The following is a 14,486-nucleotide window of genomic DNA, read 5'->3' as shown; positions in this document are numbered from 1 at the left end:
TCCGGGTCAGCAGTAGTGACCCGGTTTCAACGCTGCTACCCATGCATAGGCAAGTGGCTATTTCAAGCAAGGAGAAAGATTAACAACTTATAGTACACAGTAAAAACAAACTAGTGAAGGTCACTACCAATTTCGGCTGCCACAATACTCACTACTTTTGTGTAGTGACGTTGTTCACTCCTTTTGTAGTGACCTTCACTACTTTTGTAGTGACCTTCACTACTCTTTTGTAGTGACCCTCACTACTTTTGTAGTGACCTTCACTACTCTTTTATAGTGACCCTCACTACTTTTGTAGTGACCTTCACTACTCTTTTATAGTGACCCTCACTACATAGCAATGAACATCACTACAATATTATTAGTGAACATCACTACACAAAATGTGAGTATTGTGGCAGACATTAGTAGTGACCTTCACTAGTTTGTTTTTACTGTGTATAAACAACTAAAGTGGAGGTGTCACAATAAATTAATGCAACAATACGTAGTAAGTTGGAGTTGCAGTTTCATGCATTGTTATGCTGACTTTTAAGTAGTTTATACAAGTGAGCTGGTGACACAAGCATTAGAAAGTTGTTGTGTAGCTAACTTGAGCAAAGTAACTATACACTAAGCACCAGGGAATATACCTTCCATCTGACAGTACATTTTTTATTTTTAAGTTTCAAAGTTTTCTGCATACATTACGAGGCTTATAATGATTACAAAACTACGCAAAACTTACTTACATGTAACATGCACAATAAAACTAGCATTTCCATGATGATCAGTGTATGGACAAACCCCATGTCGATTTTCATCCCCATGTAGGAGTTAGAATGACGGAGCAATCCTAAGTTAAACACGCATTGCTATTTTTCTGCCAGCGTTCTATTGGGGAGTATAATTATGGAGAATATTTTAATTTAAAAAAAATCTCAGATACTGGAACGCCTACTCTAGGTGTGCACAACATCCAGATCCCCAGGTAGTGGCATTTTTCAGTAGCATCTGGTCAAAGACAGTGGTGTACTGCATCAATTATTGGAGTTTATACTGTACCTTTGTTGAGTGATTATTTTAATAAAAAGCAAACAAAAAAAATCAATTATTGGGTCGTTTAACATCCACTCATTAACTTGTGCACATCAATTATTGTCCAGTGTGATGTATTTCACTTGGCATTCCCACACAATTCAAAACTAACAAGTTGATTTTGTGCTACTTCTAAAAACCAGGTGCCATGCAGCTAGCTAACTCACCTGGAATATAAACCAACTAATTTTATTATTTTGGGGATTTGATTGTGCAATAATACATAATTGTAATTCTCAGATTTTGTAATTCATGAAGTTTTTTTATTCTTCAATTACATTTCTATGCATTGCTAAGGAAGCACTTGTTAAACAAACCGCTTTTGACAACATATTACACACAGAAGTATCTTCTTAACTGCTTCATAGTTTGACTATCATGTTTTTGCCATAAATTCTCTCAACAAAGCCTCAAAGCTGCTCCTCACTTTTGTTCACATATTATTATTAATATTATTATTTATATAATGATAGCAAAACCTCGCAAGCGAGTATAAAATGCAATTATGACTACAAAAAGTTAATCAAAATTAAAATCACTAAGTAGGCCAACAAAAGTGTCAATTGAAGAAGCATTAACTATTTCATTAGGTAATTTGTTCCATGATGTAATGGTAGCTGGAAAGAAACTATACGTGTATGTATCAATCCGTGTAAAAGGAACAGTAAGGTTGAAATCATGGCCTCTAGTAATTCCACGATTGTAACTAACATAGTTTGGTATTTTTAAGTCTACTATATGGTGGCTAATCTTCTACATCATTTGTAGTCTAACTGTCTGTAGAGTGTCCCATCTTAAGGTATTAATCATTTCAGTAACATTATTTGTATAGCGGTAATGACCAGATACAATCTTGCTGCTCGTCGCTGTACAGATTCCAGTTTGTCAATGTTATGCTTAGTGTGGGGAGTCCAGGAACAAACAGTGTACTATAAAATTGGATGAACATATTATATCAATTGCGCATCATATTTTATTTGACATTTGCATGAAGATAAATAATATTCATCTTTAAGAAACCTAAACCACCATTTGTTTTTTTTACATATAGAGTCGATATGGTTGTTGAAATTAAACTTGGAGTCAATGACAATTCCCAGTATCTAGCTTCATTAACAATTTGGAGAGGCTGGTCATACAGTGTATAATAGAAAGTGAGTATATTTCTTAAAGGTATCTGGAGCGCTTCACATTTGTTAACATTGAAGGTCATCAACCACTTGTTGGCCCATTCTTCTAAACTGTGTAACTCATGTTGGAGAATTTCCTGGTCATTTTTATTATTGATTTGTCTATATAATAAGTAGTCATCTGCAAACAAGCTACAACATGAAGAGATAGCATTAGGTAGGTCATTAATGTAAATAAGAAATAACAAAGGGCCCAAAACAATTCCTTGGAGAACACCACTTGTGACATTTACCGGTGCTGATGTAGAACCATAACAAACCACTCTTTGACTGTATCTACTTAAAAATGAAGTTGTCCATTCAAAGATTGAGCCTCTAATACCATGATGATCTAGTTTGTGCAGCAATAGACAATGTGACACTTTATTGAAAGCTTCACAAAAATCTATAGTCAGTTTGCATTTTGTTGTTAAGATTTAGTGTAAGGTCATGAATAGTATGGAGTAACTGCTGTTCAGCTGAATGTCTTGCATGGAGTCCAAATTGGTTGTCAGACAATATAGTAAAATTTTCTAGGCGTGATATGATAATTATTTGAGTAAATAACATGCTCAAGCACTTTGCAACAGACAGTGGTAAGGGAAAATTGGACAATAATTGCTGGGATCACTACGGCTGCCCTTCTTGTAAAGTGGGGTAACTAGTGCTGTCTTCCAATCCTCATGGAGAGAACTTTGGTTTAGGGAAGCCTTAAACAAGATGACTAAGCAAGGAGCCAGTTCATTTGATAATAACTATTCTTTATCTGGCCCCATTGCTTTAAATTTTCAATATCATTAAGCAGCTGAACAATTGCTTCATTATTTATTTCAATGGTGGACATGGTGGGAGAAGTAGTGTCTGACATTTCTGATAGTATGGCACTGTTATCACTGAGTAATAAATGTTCATTTAGTATATCTGCTTTAGAGATATTGGTGAAGTAAGTAATGCCATCCTTCTCAAGTAAAGGTATTAATTATTCCTACAGAATCTCGACGTAAAGACTTGACGTGTTGGAAAAACTTCTTTCTTCTACCATTATGATAAGGATCATGTATTGTGTGGTGCATGTAGTCATTATAAGCTTTGAGGCATTCCTTTTGCATAAGTTTTTTCAATGATTTGTACCATTTCCAATGACCTTCAGAGTTGGTTTGTTTGGCCAAGTTATATTGTCACTGTTTTCTTTGTTTTACCTTTCTATTTATCCATGGCTTTTGAAATTGCCTGTTGTTATCTTAGAGGGAACACATTCATTGAGAACTGATTTAAGTATGTGACACAATGAATCCCATAAGACTTGAATTGGTGTATCAGTGGTGTGAAGGCTAATAAATTGTTGACTTAACTCATTGAACTTAGATCTTAAGTTGACTCTATTCCAAAAGTACACTTTGTGATGGGATTGCACTGGTTTGGGAGATTTAATATGTATAGACACTAAGACAACATCATGATCACCAATTCCAAGTTCAGTAGAGCAGCTATTAGTAAGCATTTTATCTATTTGTGAAGAAAAGGTCTAGGATATTTCTGTCACTAGTGGGAGAGTTTACAAGAGCAGTCTGCAGACATTTTCAATCAAGACTGGTTCATAGCTAATGATACCTGTATCTAGATACTGATTCACTGTCCCAATCTATGTCTGGAAGACTGAAATCACCTGCACAGCAGATAAATGAATTTGGATTTCTTACTGATATATTAGTGATAGCATTAAACAGATTTTGTGTAAAGTATGTCTCTATTTAGTGGTCTATATTATGCCAATAATTATCAGAGATTGACTCTCAACTAAATGCAATTTGACAGCACACAATTCACAAAATTTACTGCATTCAACAAGTTGACTATCAATTATGGTCTTTACAGCAACAAGTATGCCACCATAGCCATCATCACGATCACGACGGTATAGTTTGTAGCCAAATGGAATAATCTGATTATTTGTGACCAATTGGTCCAATCAAGTTTCACAAGCTATGACAATATCAGGTGTATGACTTTCTAGCAATTCCCAAAAAGCTTCTTAACTATACTCTTACAATTTAGACTAACAACTGTTAAACTTCCATAATCATTTACGTAGGGGATACACTCCAACAACTCAAAGGGATGGGCTATTCCTGGTAGTCTATGAGTTGTTAAATGCCTGTAAATCCCGAAGGGAAGGCAATTCACAAAGTCTTAGTAGAGTCACCACACCCTTATTTCAGACTGCCGAAAAGAAACCATCTCAGAACAAAGTTAGCCTGTGCGGAACTTTAATACAGACTTCATTTTGCTTTCTCTTCTTACATAAAAGCTGCTTTTACCATTTAATAATTTTGCTCATGTGAGTGCATATATACGGACAAACATAGGTAGATACGTATGTAGATAGGTAAACACACACACACAAGGCTGATTTGGCTGGCTGTGGGTGCGTCTCCTGGTTTAAAATAGTTTAGCAGTGCTTAAAAAGTTTTATACGCAATATTGAAATGTACTCAAATCAATTTCTAATCAAACGCTTATTAATAAAATGCTTTAACCACATTTTAAAATAAATTAAAATTTCATCAAGGATGTTACAAAGATCAGTACAGTAGTCCTGGTGCTGTAACTGTTGCTTCCTGCCACACAGCAATGTATCCAATGAGGTACAAGCTCTTTATCCTTAATAACTTCTATCCACTACTCTTGTCCACTACATTTAGTGTTGATTTAGTTAACTAGAACTAATACTAAAATCCCTTTTAGTATGGGTGTTTTGACTTACTTTACCAACTAAAAGTACACCAAGTTTGGTAATATTTTTTGATATACCTTAAACTGGAAGGGTTGGGTGAGTAAATCTAAAATGTTTCTACCATTTATAGTGCTTAAAACTAAAACTATATGCATCAACTAAAATAAGAAAGCAATATTAGCTAGATGTTTTAGCAAATGCTCTCTTGAATGTTTATAGTTAACTATACAACTAGAAGTTTGTCAAACTAGTTTGTCAAACTAATATTAGTGATCAAAACTATAACTAAAATATGAAAGAAAACTCTTTACTAAAACAACACTACACTAGGTACACCTTGCTCCTGAGCAGTGAGTATAAGACATCTTCAACACTTGACAGCATGTTAAAGCCTCCAAATCCCTATAAAGCATGGTTGATGGTGCCTGAAAGTGGGTGCACTTAAACTTACAAATACTCTTCCAGTTTACTCTTGTAAAATGTTTATAGACAGCCACCTGTAAAAGCCAGCTGTTTAAAGTGACTGTTATACTGTACTGTAACATAATTCTGTTTCTTTTGTGCAAGGATATTCATGATAAAAATTTTCTTGTAAAAATATTTTTGCATGACTGACTGATCCTCTATTTGAGTATCTTAATCTTTTGCAGCTGCACTGGTAGCTACAGTGGATTTAGCCACATTCTTGATGCTCCCTGTCTTAATTGAAAGTTATATTATAGTCCACAGCTACAGTGTTAGCTAAAGGAAGTATGCCACACAATTAATGATCATAAACTTTCTAGCTAGTTGGTCAAAAAATTGTGCAAGTAACTTACACTTTTCCTGGTAAGTATCATCCATCTAGTAAAGATGGAAACTAAGTTGAATGTGTAGCTAGCTACAAGTTAATAGTATGATTGACATTATATTTATGCAAAACGTACACAAGAATGAGAGTGAATATTTATATTTATAATCATAATATTGTTCTGCAAAATGTTACTGTATTGCAATTTTGCCTACAGACACATCATGATGCTTAGCAAAGGAAGCTATCATATACTATTAATTGCAGTTATCTCTGTGGTACTTGCATTGTATGTTTTCTCAAGTTCTCCTGCAACCAATTTTATTAGCAGTTTACCAACTGGTAGTATGACTGGAAAATGGAACTTCATTCCCTACAATGATGATCTTGAAGTATTGAAATTCAATGGTGAAGACAAGATAAACCTCACACCAGGGCTTATGAAAGACCTTAACATATGTAAACACATTGTTCTGAATATGAGCACAACCGTACATGAGAACTTTGAGTACCGACGAAACATCTTGAGGAGACTTGTGCCAGCATCAGAACAGTTTTTAATAGATTTTAAAAACCCATGTTGGTATGCCAATTATACTTTTCCCAAGAAATTTAAGTTTTTGCAGACTGCAGATCGAATAAAGCTACCATTAAGTAGTGACTTGGAATTACTGAAACATGTTTACACAGAAACAAGTAGTAAGCCAGTCAGAACACTGCAGTGTTTACCATACTTCTATCTTGTTGGATTCTCAAAGTGCAGTACAACTGCACTTATGCGTTACACTAAGCAACATCCAGAATATATTTACCCTTGCCAAAAAGAGCCTCACTGGTGGTCATTCTACAGAATTTTTGATGAACAAGATCGGGATACTGCTTCGATTCTATATTATATTATCTCAAGTGCTTTGATGCTGCTGCTCAAAAGATTCAGGGTTCTCCAAGAAAGGTCATAACAGGTGATCAAAGTAGTACTATTATATGGCAAAGGCCTGCTTATGTACACCACAAAGAAGACCGTATTGCTTGTGAAACACCTTTGCTATTGAATCAATACAACCAGGAACTAAGTACATTATTGCAATACGTAACCCACCTGATCAAGTATATTCTGGGTTTTATTATATCTGCAAAGAGAAAATGAATAAAACTAATCCACACACATTTCACACTTTTGTAGAAAATAGTATAAAATATTGGGAATCTTGTATACAAAATTATTCCACAGTGGAATGTTTGTACAATAAACAGTATGAATTAGAGACTCCTCTATGTTGGTCATTCAATTCCCTCATTCATCCTTACATTATGGTATCCATCTGGCTTCAAGTAATACCAAGAGAAAGGATAATGTTTGTGAAATCTGAAGAACTTAAAGAAAACACTGCTGATGTTATGAGAGGCCTTTACAAGTTTTTAGGATCATCACCTCTCACCGAAGATCAATTAACAAAGGTGGTGAGTAATCAGCACATCAATGAATTATCAGTTAAAAAGCCTCCAATGCTACCATCAACCAGAGAGTTGCTACAAGATTTCTTTAAACCATTCAATGAAAAACTAGCACGATTGCTTAATGATGATAGATTCTTATGAGAAGATGCTTAATGTTAACACTAACTGTTGTCTCTTACTGTCAAATCAAAATTGTTATTTTCAATGACTAATCTAAACAATTGCTTGCAAACCAAAAGTTATTGGTACTGAAAGTGTAAAATTGATTGTTAAGCATGGAGGTTTAGTGAACTGAAAAGTTTAAGCATAATGATGAACATAAAAGGTCAGAATAATTTTTGAGCCCTTCATTATAGCATAATAATTATAGTGCCTAATTCCACTCATGCTACTAAACAGAACTGTCCTAAAAACTACATGTGGTGTGACTTTAGCAATACTGGATATAATGCCAAATACAAGTGTTTACTCAGTAATTGTAGTAGTGTGTAATAACATACAATAACCAATTCCATTATGATAGTATATTATGTCATAATAAACACTAGTATAATGGTGATAACCCAGAATAGGATTGAAAATATGATCACCAGTACTGTTTGACCCATTGTGCCATTTCAGTGCTTACACATTTTACAGAATCATGAAAGTTTATACCACATTTTGCTTTATTTTCATGCAAAAAAATTCATTTCGTGTAAAAATATTTTCGTGTGATTTGCGTGCTTGACTACTCTATTAGAATAGTTCGATCTTCTGCAAAAATTAATTTTTGTGTAAGAGCTTTATTGTAAACAAAATTTATTTACAATGAAATTAAAAGCAAATTATGGTAGCTTTCCCTACAGCTACCATAAGCAGTATACAAATTGCTCTGAATTGTGCTATTTCTTTGACTGGTAAAAGTTTTAAAATCTATTGCAGTTTAAAATTACAGTAAATTAATTATAAGACATATTGTCATCATAGCAGAATTCAGGATGACATAATGTGGTGATAGCTCAATGGATAGTCAGACTTATTAAGTAACTGTCATTGAATAATAGCTTATTATAGACTATATATAGTTACACTGATTCCTTCAAAATTCTGTACATGATATTAACACATTGTCTGATCCAATACTATGATGATCTTGATCTTCGCTGCTCAGTATGAATTGTGCTGATCCAACACATTGATTGTAGTAATCCAAAATGCAAGTATTGATTATAATTTTCCTCTTTTCCTGACCACGCATTATATTTTTGTTAGAGATACTGTAAATTATAATATTAGCTAACATCATTCATTGCTATACAAGTAGCAGTACAGTACTACATGTAGTAGTTTCAATAATTCCATTATACCAATATTATCCTTAAGCTTCATTGTTAATAATGATGCTGCCTTTGAACAAGTCTTGGCATAATTGTGATGTTAAGTCACAACATTATATGGCTCACCAGAGTGTTGTGATGAATTGTGAATAACTGTATGAGGAGTCAGCTGCATTTACAAGTAATATTGTGAAGAAAGGTCTGGTGGAACACTATAATGTTTACGATGTATGATGCACATAGTATACTGTTACACTGAGAAGGAATAAATTTCTGGAAACTTTACTGACTTCAAGGCAGAGAACGGGGGGCCATCTCTGTTATGGAATCTGTTACAAATTAGGAATTTGCAGTAAACCATCAAACAGTGTTTATTGAAGCAATTCAGCCACAAGAAGAGGTGGGACCATTCATTTAAATGATCACATCAGCTGCTTCCCTCAAATATTGAATAACTATAAGATATTTAGATGTGTTGATCTTTAAACTACTGAAACATTTCATCTAGTGTAAGTTTGGAGTTATCACATTTGTGAGAATAGCATGAAACTTTCCATATCACAATCAATTGTGCTCCTGATGACATTCATTTTTTACCATTGTAGATTTTACCTTTTACTTTTGTAGCCTATTTTTCACTGAAATTTTGTCATATTTGTCTTTATCTCCCTGAGGCATTATTTTATACTGTTAAAACATGATCCAAAGATTTTATTAATTTAAGAAATTACTAGACTTTGTTTGAAGTCAATAGCTTATTCAACTCAAAAGTTGCGATCGTTTTGTGAGCCATAAATTCCTTTTGAGCCATGCATTCCTTGAATTTTACCTGCTTTAGGGTGTAAATTACCCATGGGCAGGTAACTTTATAGAATTTTATGGCTTATATAAATGATCATAACTTACAGTAGAGCGGCATAGTGCGATAGTTGTGCAATAATTTTTGATACAATTATGAAACTTTCCATATAAGTTGTACTTCTTGTGGCATTATTTTTTGGATATAGAGTTATCACATATTTGACCTTTGGTGATGTTTACTGCCATTTTTGCAATGAAATTTCATTGTTTTTGTCTTTATCTTCCTGAGGCATCATTTTGCACTGTTTCAAATTAAAGGTGCTGCCAAAATGAACTACTTAGCTTTTATTTGAAGTAAATAGGTAATTAAATTCCAAAGTTATAATCATTTATATTAACCATGAAATTCTATGAATTACTTGCCCATTAGTAATTTACACCCCAAGGGCAAAATATTTTATGACTTACAAAAGTGATCATAACTTTGTAGTGGAATGAGATACAAACTTCAAACAAAAGCCAATATAGACTATAAGATCAACACCTTTAATTTGATACCATGTTTTAATAGTGTAAAATAATGCCTCAGGAAGATAAAGACAAAAATGATTAATTTCAGTTAAAAAATGGCTCTAAAGGTCACCGAAGGTCAAATCTGTGATGGCTCTATATCAAAAACATGTCATGAGGAGCACAATTTGTGTGGAAACTTTCATAATTGTATCACAAAGTGCACAAAATGCCCATTTTTTGGTGCTATGCCGCTCTACTATATTTGGTCATACATAGCACAAAACATTTCTTACAAATGTGACCCTAATTTGGCAAACCATCCTTTTCCACACATTGGTCAATTTTCTGTTTTATAGCTCCATTAAGGTTACGGGATAGTTTAAAATGCGTGGGCGAAACAAATTACAAGACCTGCTTTAAACCAAGCAGGGATAAATACGTAATTTCTACAACTGTGCTGTGTTAGCAATACAACTAATTGTGCTTGGTTGTTTTTACTACAGAACAGCGACTGTTCTTGGGTGTGTGGTCTACAATAGAGCGTGTCGCGGCTCCCGCCACGCGATGACATCATATAATTACGTAGGTAATTGAACCGGTTTTATTAGCGGGTTAGACGGGTTTTTTGGTGTTCTTTTTAATGTAACAATGTGTGCAAAAAGGCGGGAATTTTATTAGTAGTAAAAAATAAGTTGTGTGAACCAGCGCTCGTCTGTCGCTAAGACATTTGGTGCCGAAACCCGGGAATTAATGCAAGCCGACGTCGATGACGATCTTCCGAAAGTTGTTAAGTCACTTTTGTTGGTGGGGAAAGTCCTAATAAACTTGGACGCGAAGCTGTCGCGACTTGAGTCGGCGAATGAGAAGGTAATCGAGGAATTGGAGCAAAACGATGAACCAGAGAGCTCGGAACAGTTTCAAGGAGTTCTTGACGAAGAGGCAGAGTTAATTGATGGCGTTGTCAGTAGAATATCGGAATTGAAAATCCTGAAAGGTGAATTGGAACGGAAGCGTGCCATGCTAGAGACAGTTCGAAGCCGTACATCAAACAATACCAGTGCAACAGAGCAGGCAGCTCAACTGAGCCCAGTAAGTTCCGATCTATCTAGTATATGGACACCACCTAGTACTAGTGTACAAGCCCCAATTAAACCACCACATATAGAGATTACTTCCTTTGATGGAGATGTCCTCAAATGGCAAGAATTTTGGGACCAGTTTGAAGCTGCTATCCATAACGCTAGGTTTTCCTCCATTGATAAAATGAATTACCTCAAATCACCTGAATTACCTGAACTCTCTACAGGGTGACTTGTTTCTAGCTGATCTCTCTACAATGTAACTTCTTCTAGCTGAACTCTCTACAGGGTGACTTGTTTGTAGCCAGCGGCGGAGTAAGTAGTTGATATGAGGGGGGGCTGGGCTGACCCAGACTTATTTCTATAGTTAGGTAAGGTGAGACCAAAAAAAAAAGGTCACAACCAACTGACAAGAGCTTTCCACCTCATCAGCTACCATTTTTAGCTGATAAACTACATAAAAATCCTTACATAGCTCGCTACACACTGACTACTTTATTAGAGTGACTGCTCTATTAGAGTATCTCGATCTTTATCACGGTTTTCAGCCCCACTCCAAGAAAGATTATTCGGTGTGATATCATACTGAGGGGGGTCTAAGCCCCCCCTCAGCAGACCGAGGGGGGGCTTCAGCCCCCTAGCCCTCCCCTTTCCGCCGCCTATGTTTGCAGCTGAACCCTCTACAGGGTGATTTGTTTGTAGCTGAACTCTCTACAAGGTAACTTCTTCTAGCTGATCTTTCTACAAGGTGATGTGTCTGTAGCTGAATTCTCTACAGGGCAATTTGTTTGCTGCTGAACTCTCTACATGGTTGTTTCTTTGTAGCTGAACTCTCTATAATGTAACTTCTTCTAGCTGAACTCTCTACAGGGTGACTTGTTTGTAGCTGAACTCTCTACAGGGTGATTTGTTTGTAGCTGAACTCTCTACAAGGTAACTTCTTCTATCTGATCTATCTACAGGGTGACTTGTTTGTCTCTACAGGGAAATTTGTTTGCAGCTGAACTCTCTACATGGTAGTTTCTTTGTAGCTTTACTCTCTATAATGTAACTTCTTCTAGCTGAACTCTCTACAGGGTGACTTGTTTGTAGCTGAACCCTCTACAGGGTGATTTGTTTGTTGCTAAACTCTCTACAAGGTAACTTCTTCTAGCTGATCTTTCTACAAGTTGATTTGTCTGTAGCTGAATTCTCTACAGGGCAATTTGTTTGCTGCTGAACTCTCTACATGGTAGTTTCTTTGTAGCTGAACTCTCTACAATGTAACTTCTTCTAGCTGAACTCTCTATAGGGTGACTTGTTTCTAGCTGAACTCTCTATAGAGTTATTTGTTTGTAGCTGAACTCTCTACAAGGTAACTTCTTCTAGCTGATCTTTCTACAGGGTGATTTGTTTGTAGCTGAATTCTCTACAGGGCAATTTGTTTGCAGTTGAACTCTGTACATGGTAGTTTCTTTGTAGCTGAACTCTCTACAATGTAACTTCTTCTAGCTGATCTCTCTACAGGGTGACTTGTTTCTAGCTGAACTCTCTACAGGGTGATTTGTTTCTAGCTGAACTCTCTACAAGGTAACTTCTTCTAGTTGATCTTTCTACAAGGTGATTTGTCTGTAGCTGAATTCTCTACAGGGAAATTTGTTTGCTGCTGAACTCTGTACATGGTAGTTTCTTTGTAGCTGAACTTTCTACAATGTAACTTCTTCTAGCTGAACTCTCTACAGGATGACTTGTTTGTAGCTGAACTCTCTACAGGGTGATTTGTTTGTAGCTGAACTCTCTACAAGGTAATTTCTTCTAGCTGATCTTTCTACAGGGTGATTTGTTTGTAGCTGAATTCTCTACAGGGCAATTTGTTTGCATTTGAACTCTGCACATGGTAGTTTCTTTGTAGCTGAACTCTCTACAATGTAACTTCTTCTAGCTGAACTCTCTACAGGGTGACTTGTTTCTAGCTGATCTCTCTACATTGTAACTTCTTCTAGCTGAACTCTCTAGAGGGTGACTTGTTTGTAGCTGAACCCTCTACAGGGTGATTTGTTTGCAGCTGAACTCTGTACATGGTAGTTTCTTTATAACCGAACTCTCTACAATGTAACTTCTTCTAGCTGAACTCTCTACAGGATGACTTGTTTCTAGCTGATCTCTGTACAGGGTGACTTGTTCCTAGCTGAACTCTCTGCAGGTGATTTGTTTGCAGCTGAACTCTCTTACATGGTGGTTTCTTTGTAGCTGAACTCTCTACAAAGTGACTTCTTCTAGCTGATCTATCTACAGGATGACTTGTTTCTAACTGAACTCTCTACAGTGTGATCTGTTCATAGCGGAACTTTCTACTGGGTGATTTGTTTGCAACTAAACTCTTTGCATGATTGTTTCTTTGTAACTGAACTCTCTACAAGGTAACTTCTTCTAGCTGAGCTCTCTACAGGGCAATTTGTTTGTAGCTGAATTCTCTACAGGGTGATTTATTTGAGCTGAACTCTCTACATGATGGCTTCTTTGTAGCTGAACTCTCTATTAGGTACCTTCTTCTAGCTGATCTGACTACAGGGTGACTTGTTTGTAGCTGAATTCCCTACAGAATAACTTGCAATGTAATATAACTGAGTACATTATACATGCAGCTAAATGCTTTATTAGGGTGACTGTTCTATTAGAGTATCTCGATCTCGCATTTGCTGCACGTAGTTGCCTTTCGAATTATAACTCAGTGATTTGTAATCCGATTCTTCTGTACTACTGCAAGAACTTTCTATGATGATTATTCCAGCTACATACTGATTTTCAGCTCGTTGCTCTAAGCGATTTGCCTGGTAGACACGAAAACTAATAGTTTTTTTATTTTATAAAAATCTATCCCGTAATTTTGACACAGGTTGGGTTTTGTGTCATATCTCCATGGTCTTTATCCCTATTCCTTTCAAACCACAAAAAGGCACTCCTACGATGGTTGCTCCATCTACATATCAATTTTCAACTGATTCGTCCGAGGCGTTTACCCTGTAGGCGTGACAGACCTTCGACCTTATTTTACGCAAATAATCGGTCATAATTCCGTGAATATTCATCGGATTCCTACCAAAGTTGGTACAGAGATCCACCTTAATGAGCCCTTTAAGTGTGCCAAATTTCAGCCCAATTCGAGCACGAATTCGTGTTTTATGGCGAATTTTGCGAAGTGTGCGAAATGAAGAAGATGAAGAAGAAAAAAACGAAGAAATTACAACGAAATTTTGTTCACTCGTATCTCGGAAATGGCTGGAGTTATTTTCTTCAAATTTGGTATGTAGACTCCCCTAACTGGGCGGCACGTCTCTAGCAAATTTGGTTCCAATCGGATAAGGAATCACAGAGCTACATAGGTGTGAAAATTGCGTTTTCTTTCTTCCTGTTATTATACTCACGGTGTGGCGCGCCGGCTTCTTGGGCCGCACGACACACTATCGTGTGTCTTGATATGTATTATATATATAATTTGTACATTTACTGATAAAATCAGAAATATTTAAGGTACATCTGCTTCATCTTTTCTTTTTCCTGTGGTAA

The 14,486-nt window shown here is 35.9% G+C and overlaps 1 protein-coding gene across 1 annotated transcript; it reads left to right on the top strand.

Moving 5' to 3' along the window:
• Positions 1–3,088: 3,088 nt before the first annotated feature.
• LOC136247793 (carbohydrate sulfotransferase 15-like) lies at positions 3,089–7,369 on the top strand. Its single transcript, XM_066039618.1, has 3 exons — positions 3,089–3,189; positions 6,075–6,676; positions 7,002–7,369. Exons 1-3 carry the CDS (start codon positions 3,089–3,091, stop codon positions 7,367–7,369), a joined length of 1,071 nt encoding a protein of 356 aa, XP_065895690.1.
• The last annotated feature ends 7,117 nt before the right edge of the window (positions 7,370–14,486 follow it).

This window comes from Dysidea avara, chromosome 2 (genome assembly GCF_963678975.1).
Source record: "Dysidea avara chromosome 2, odDysAvar1.4, whole genome shotgun sequence".
Classification (NCBI taxonomy): domain Eukaryota; kingdom Metazoa; phylum Porifera; class Demospongiae; order Dictyoceratida; family Dysideidae; genus Dysidea; species Dysidea avara.
Note: the sequence above shows the minus strand (reverse complement) of the source record. Positions and strands in the feature narration are given on the sequence as shown.

Coding starts and splice junctions, on each gene's coding strand:
- LOC136247793 (XM_066039618.1), top strand. CDS start 3,089: ATGGTGGGAGAAGTAGTGTCTGACATTTCTGATAGTATGGCACTGTTA. Junction 3,190..6,074: donor GCTTTAGAGATATTGGTGAA/GTAAGTAATGCC, acceptor TGTTTTCTCAAG/TTCTCCTGCAACCAATTTTA. Junction 6,677..7,001: donor TCTATATTATATTATCTCAA/GTGCTTTGATGC, acceptor ATTATTCCACAG/TGGAATGTTTGTACAATAAA.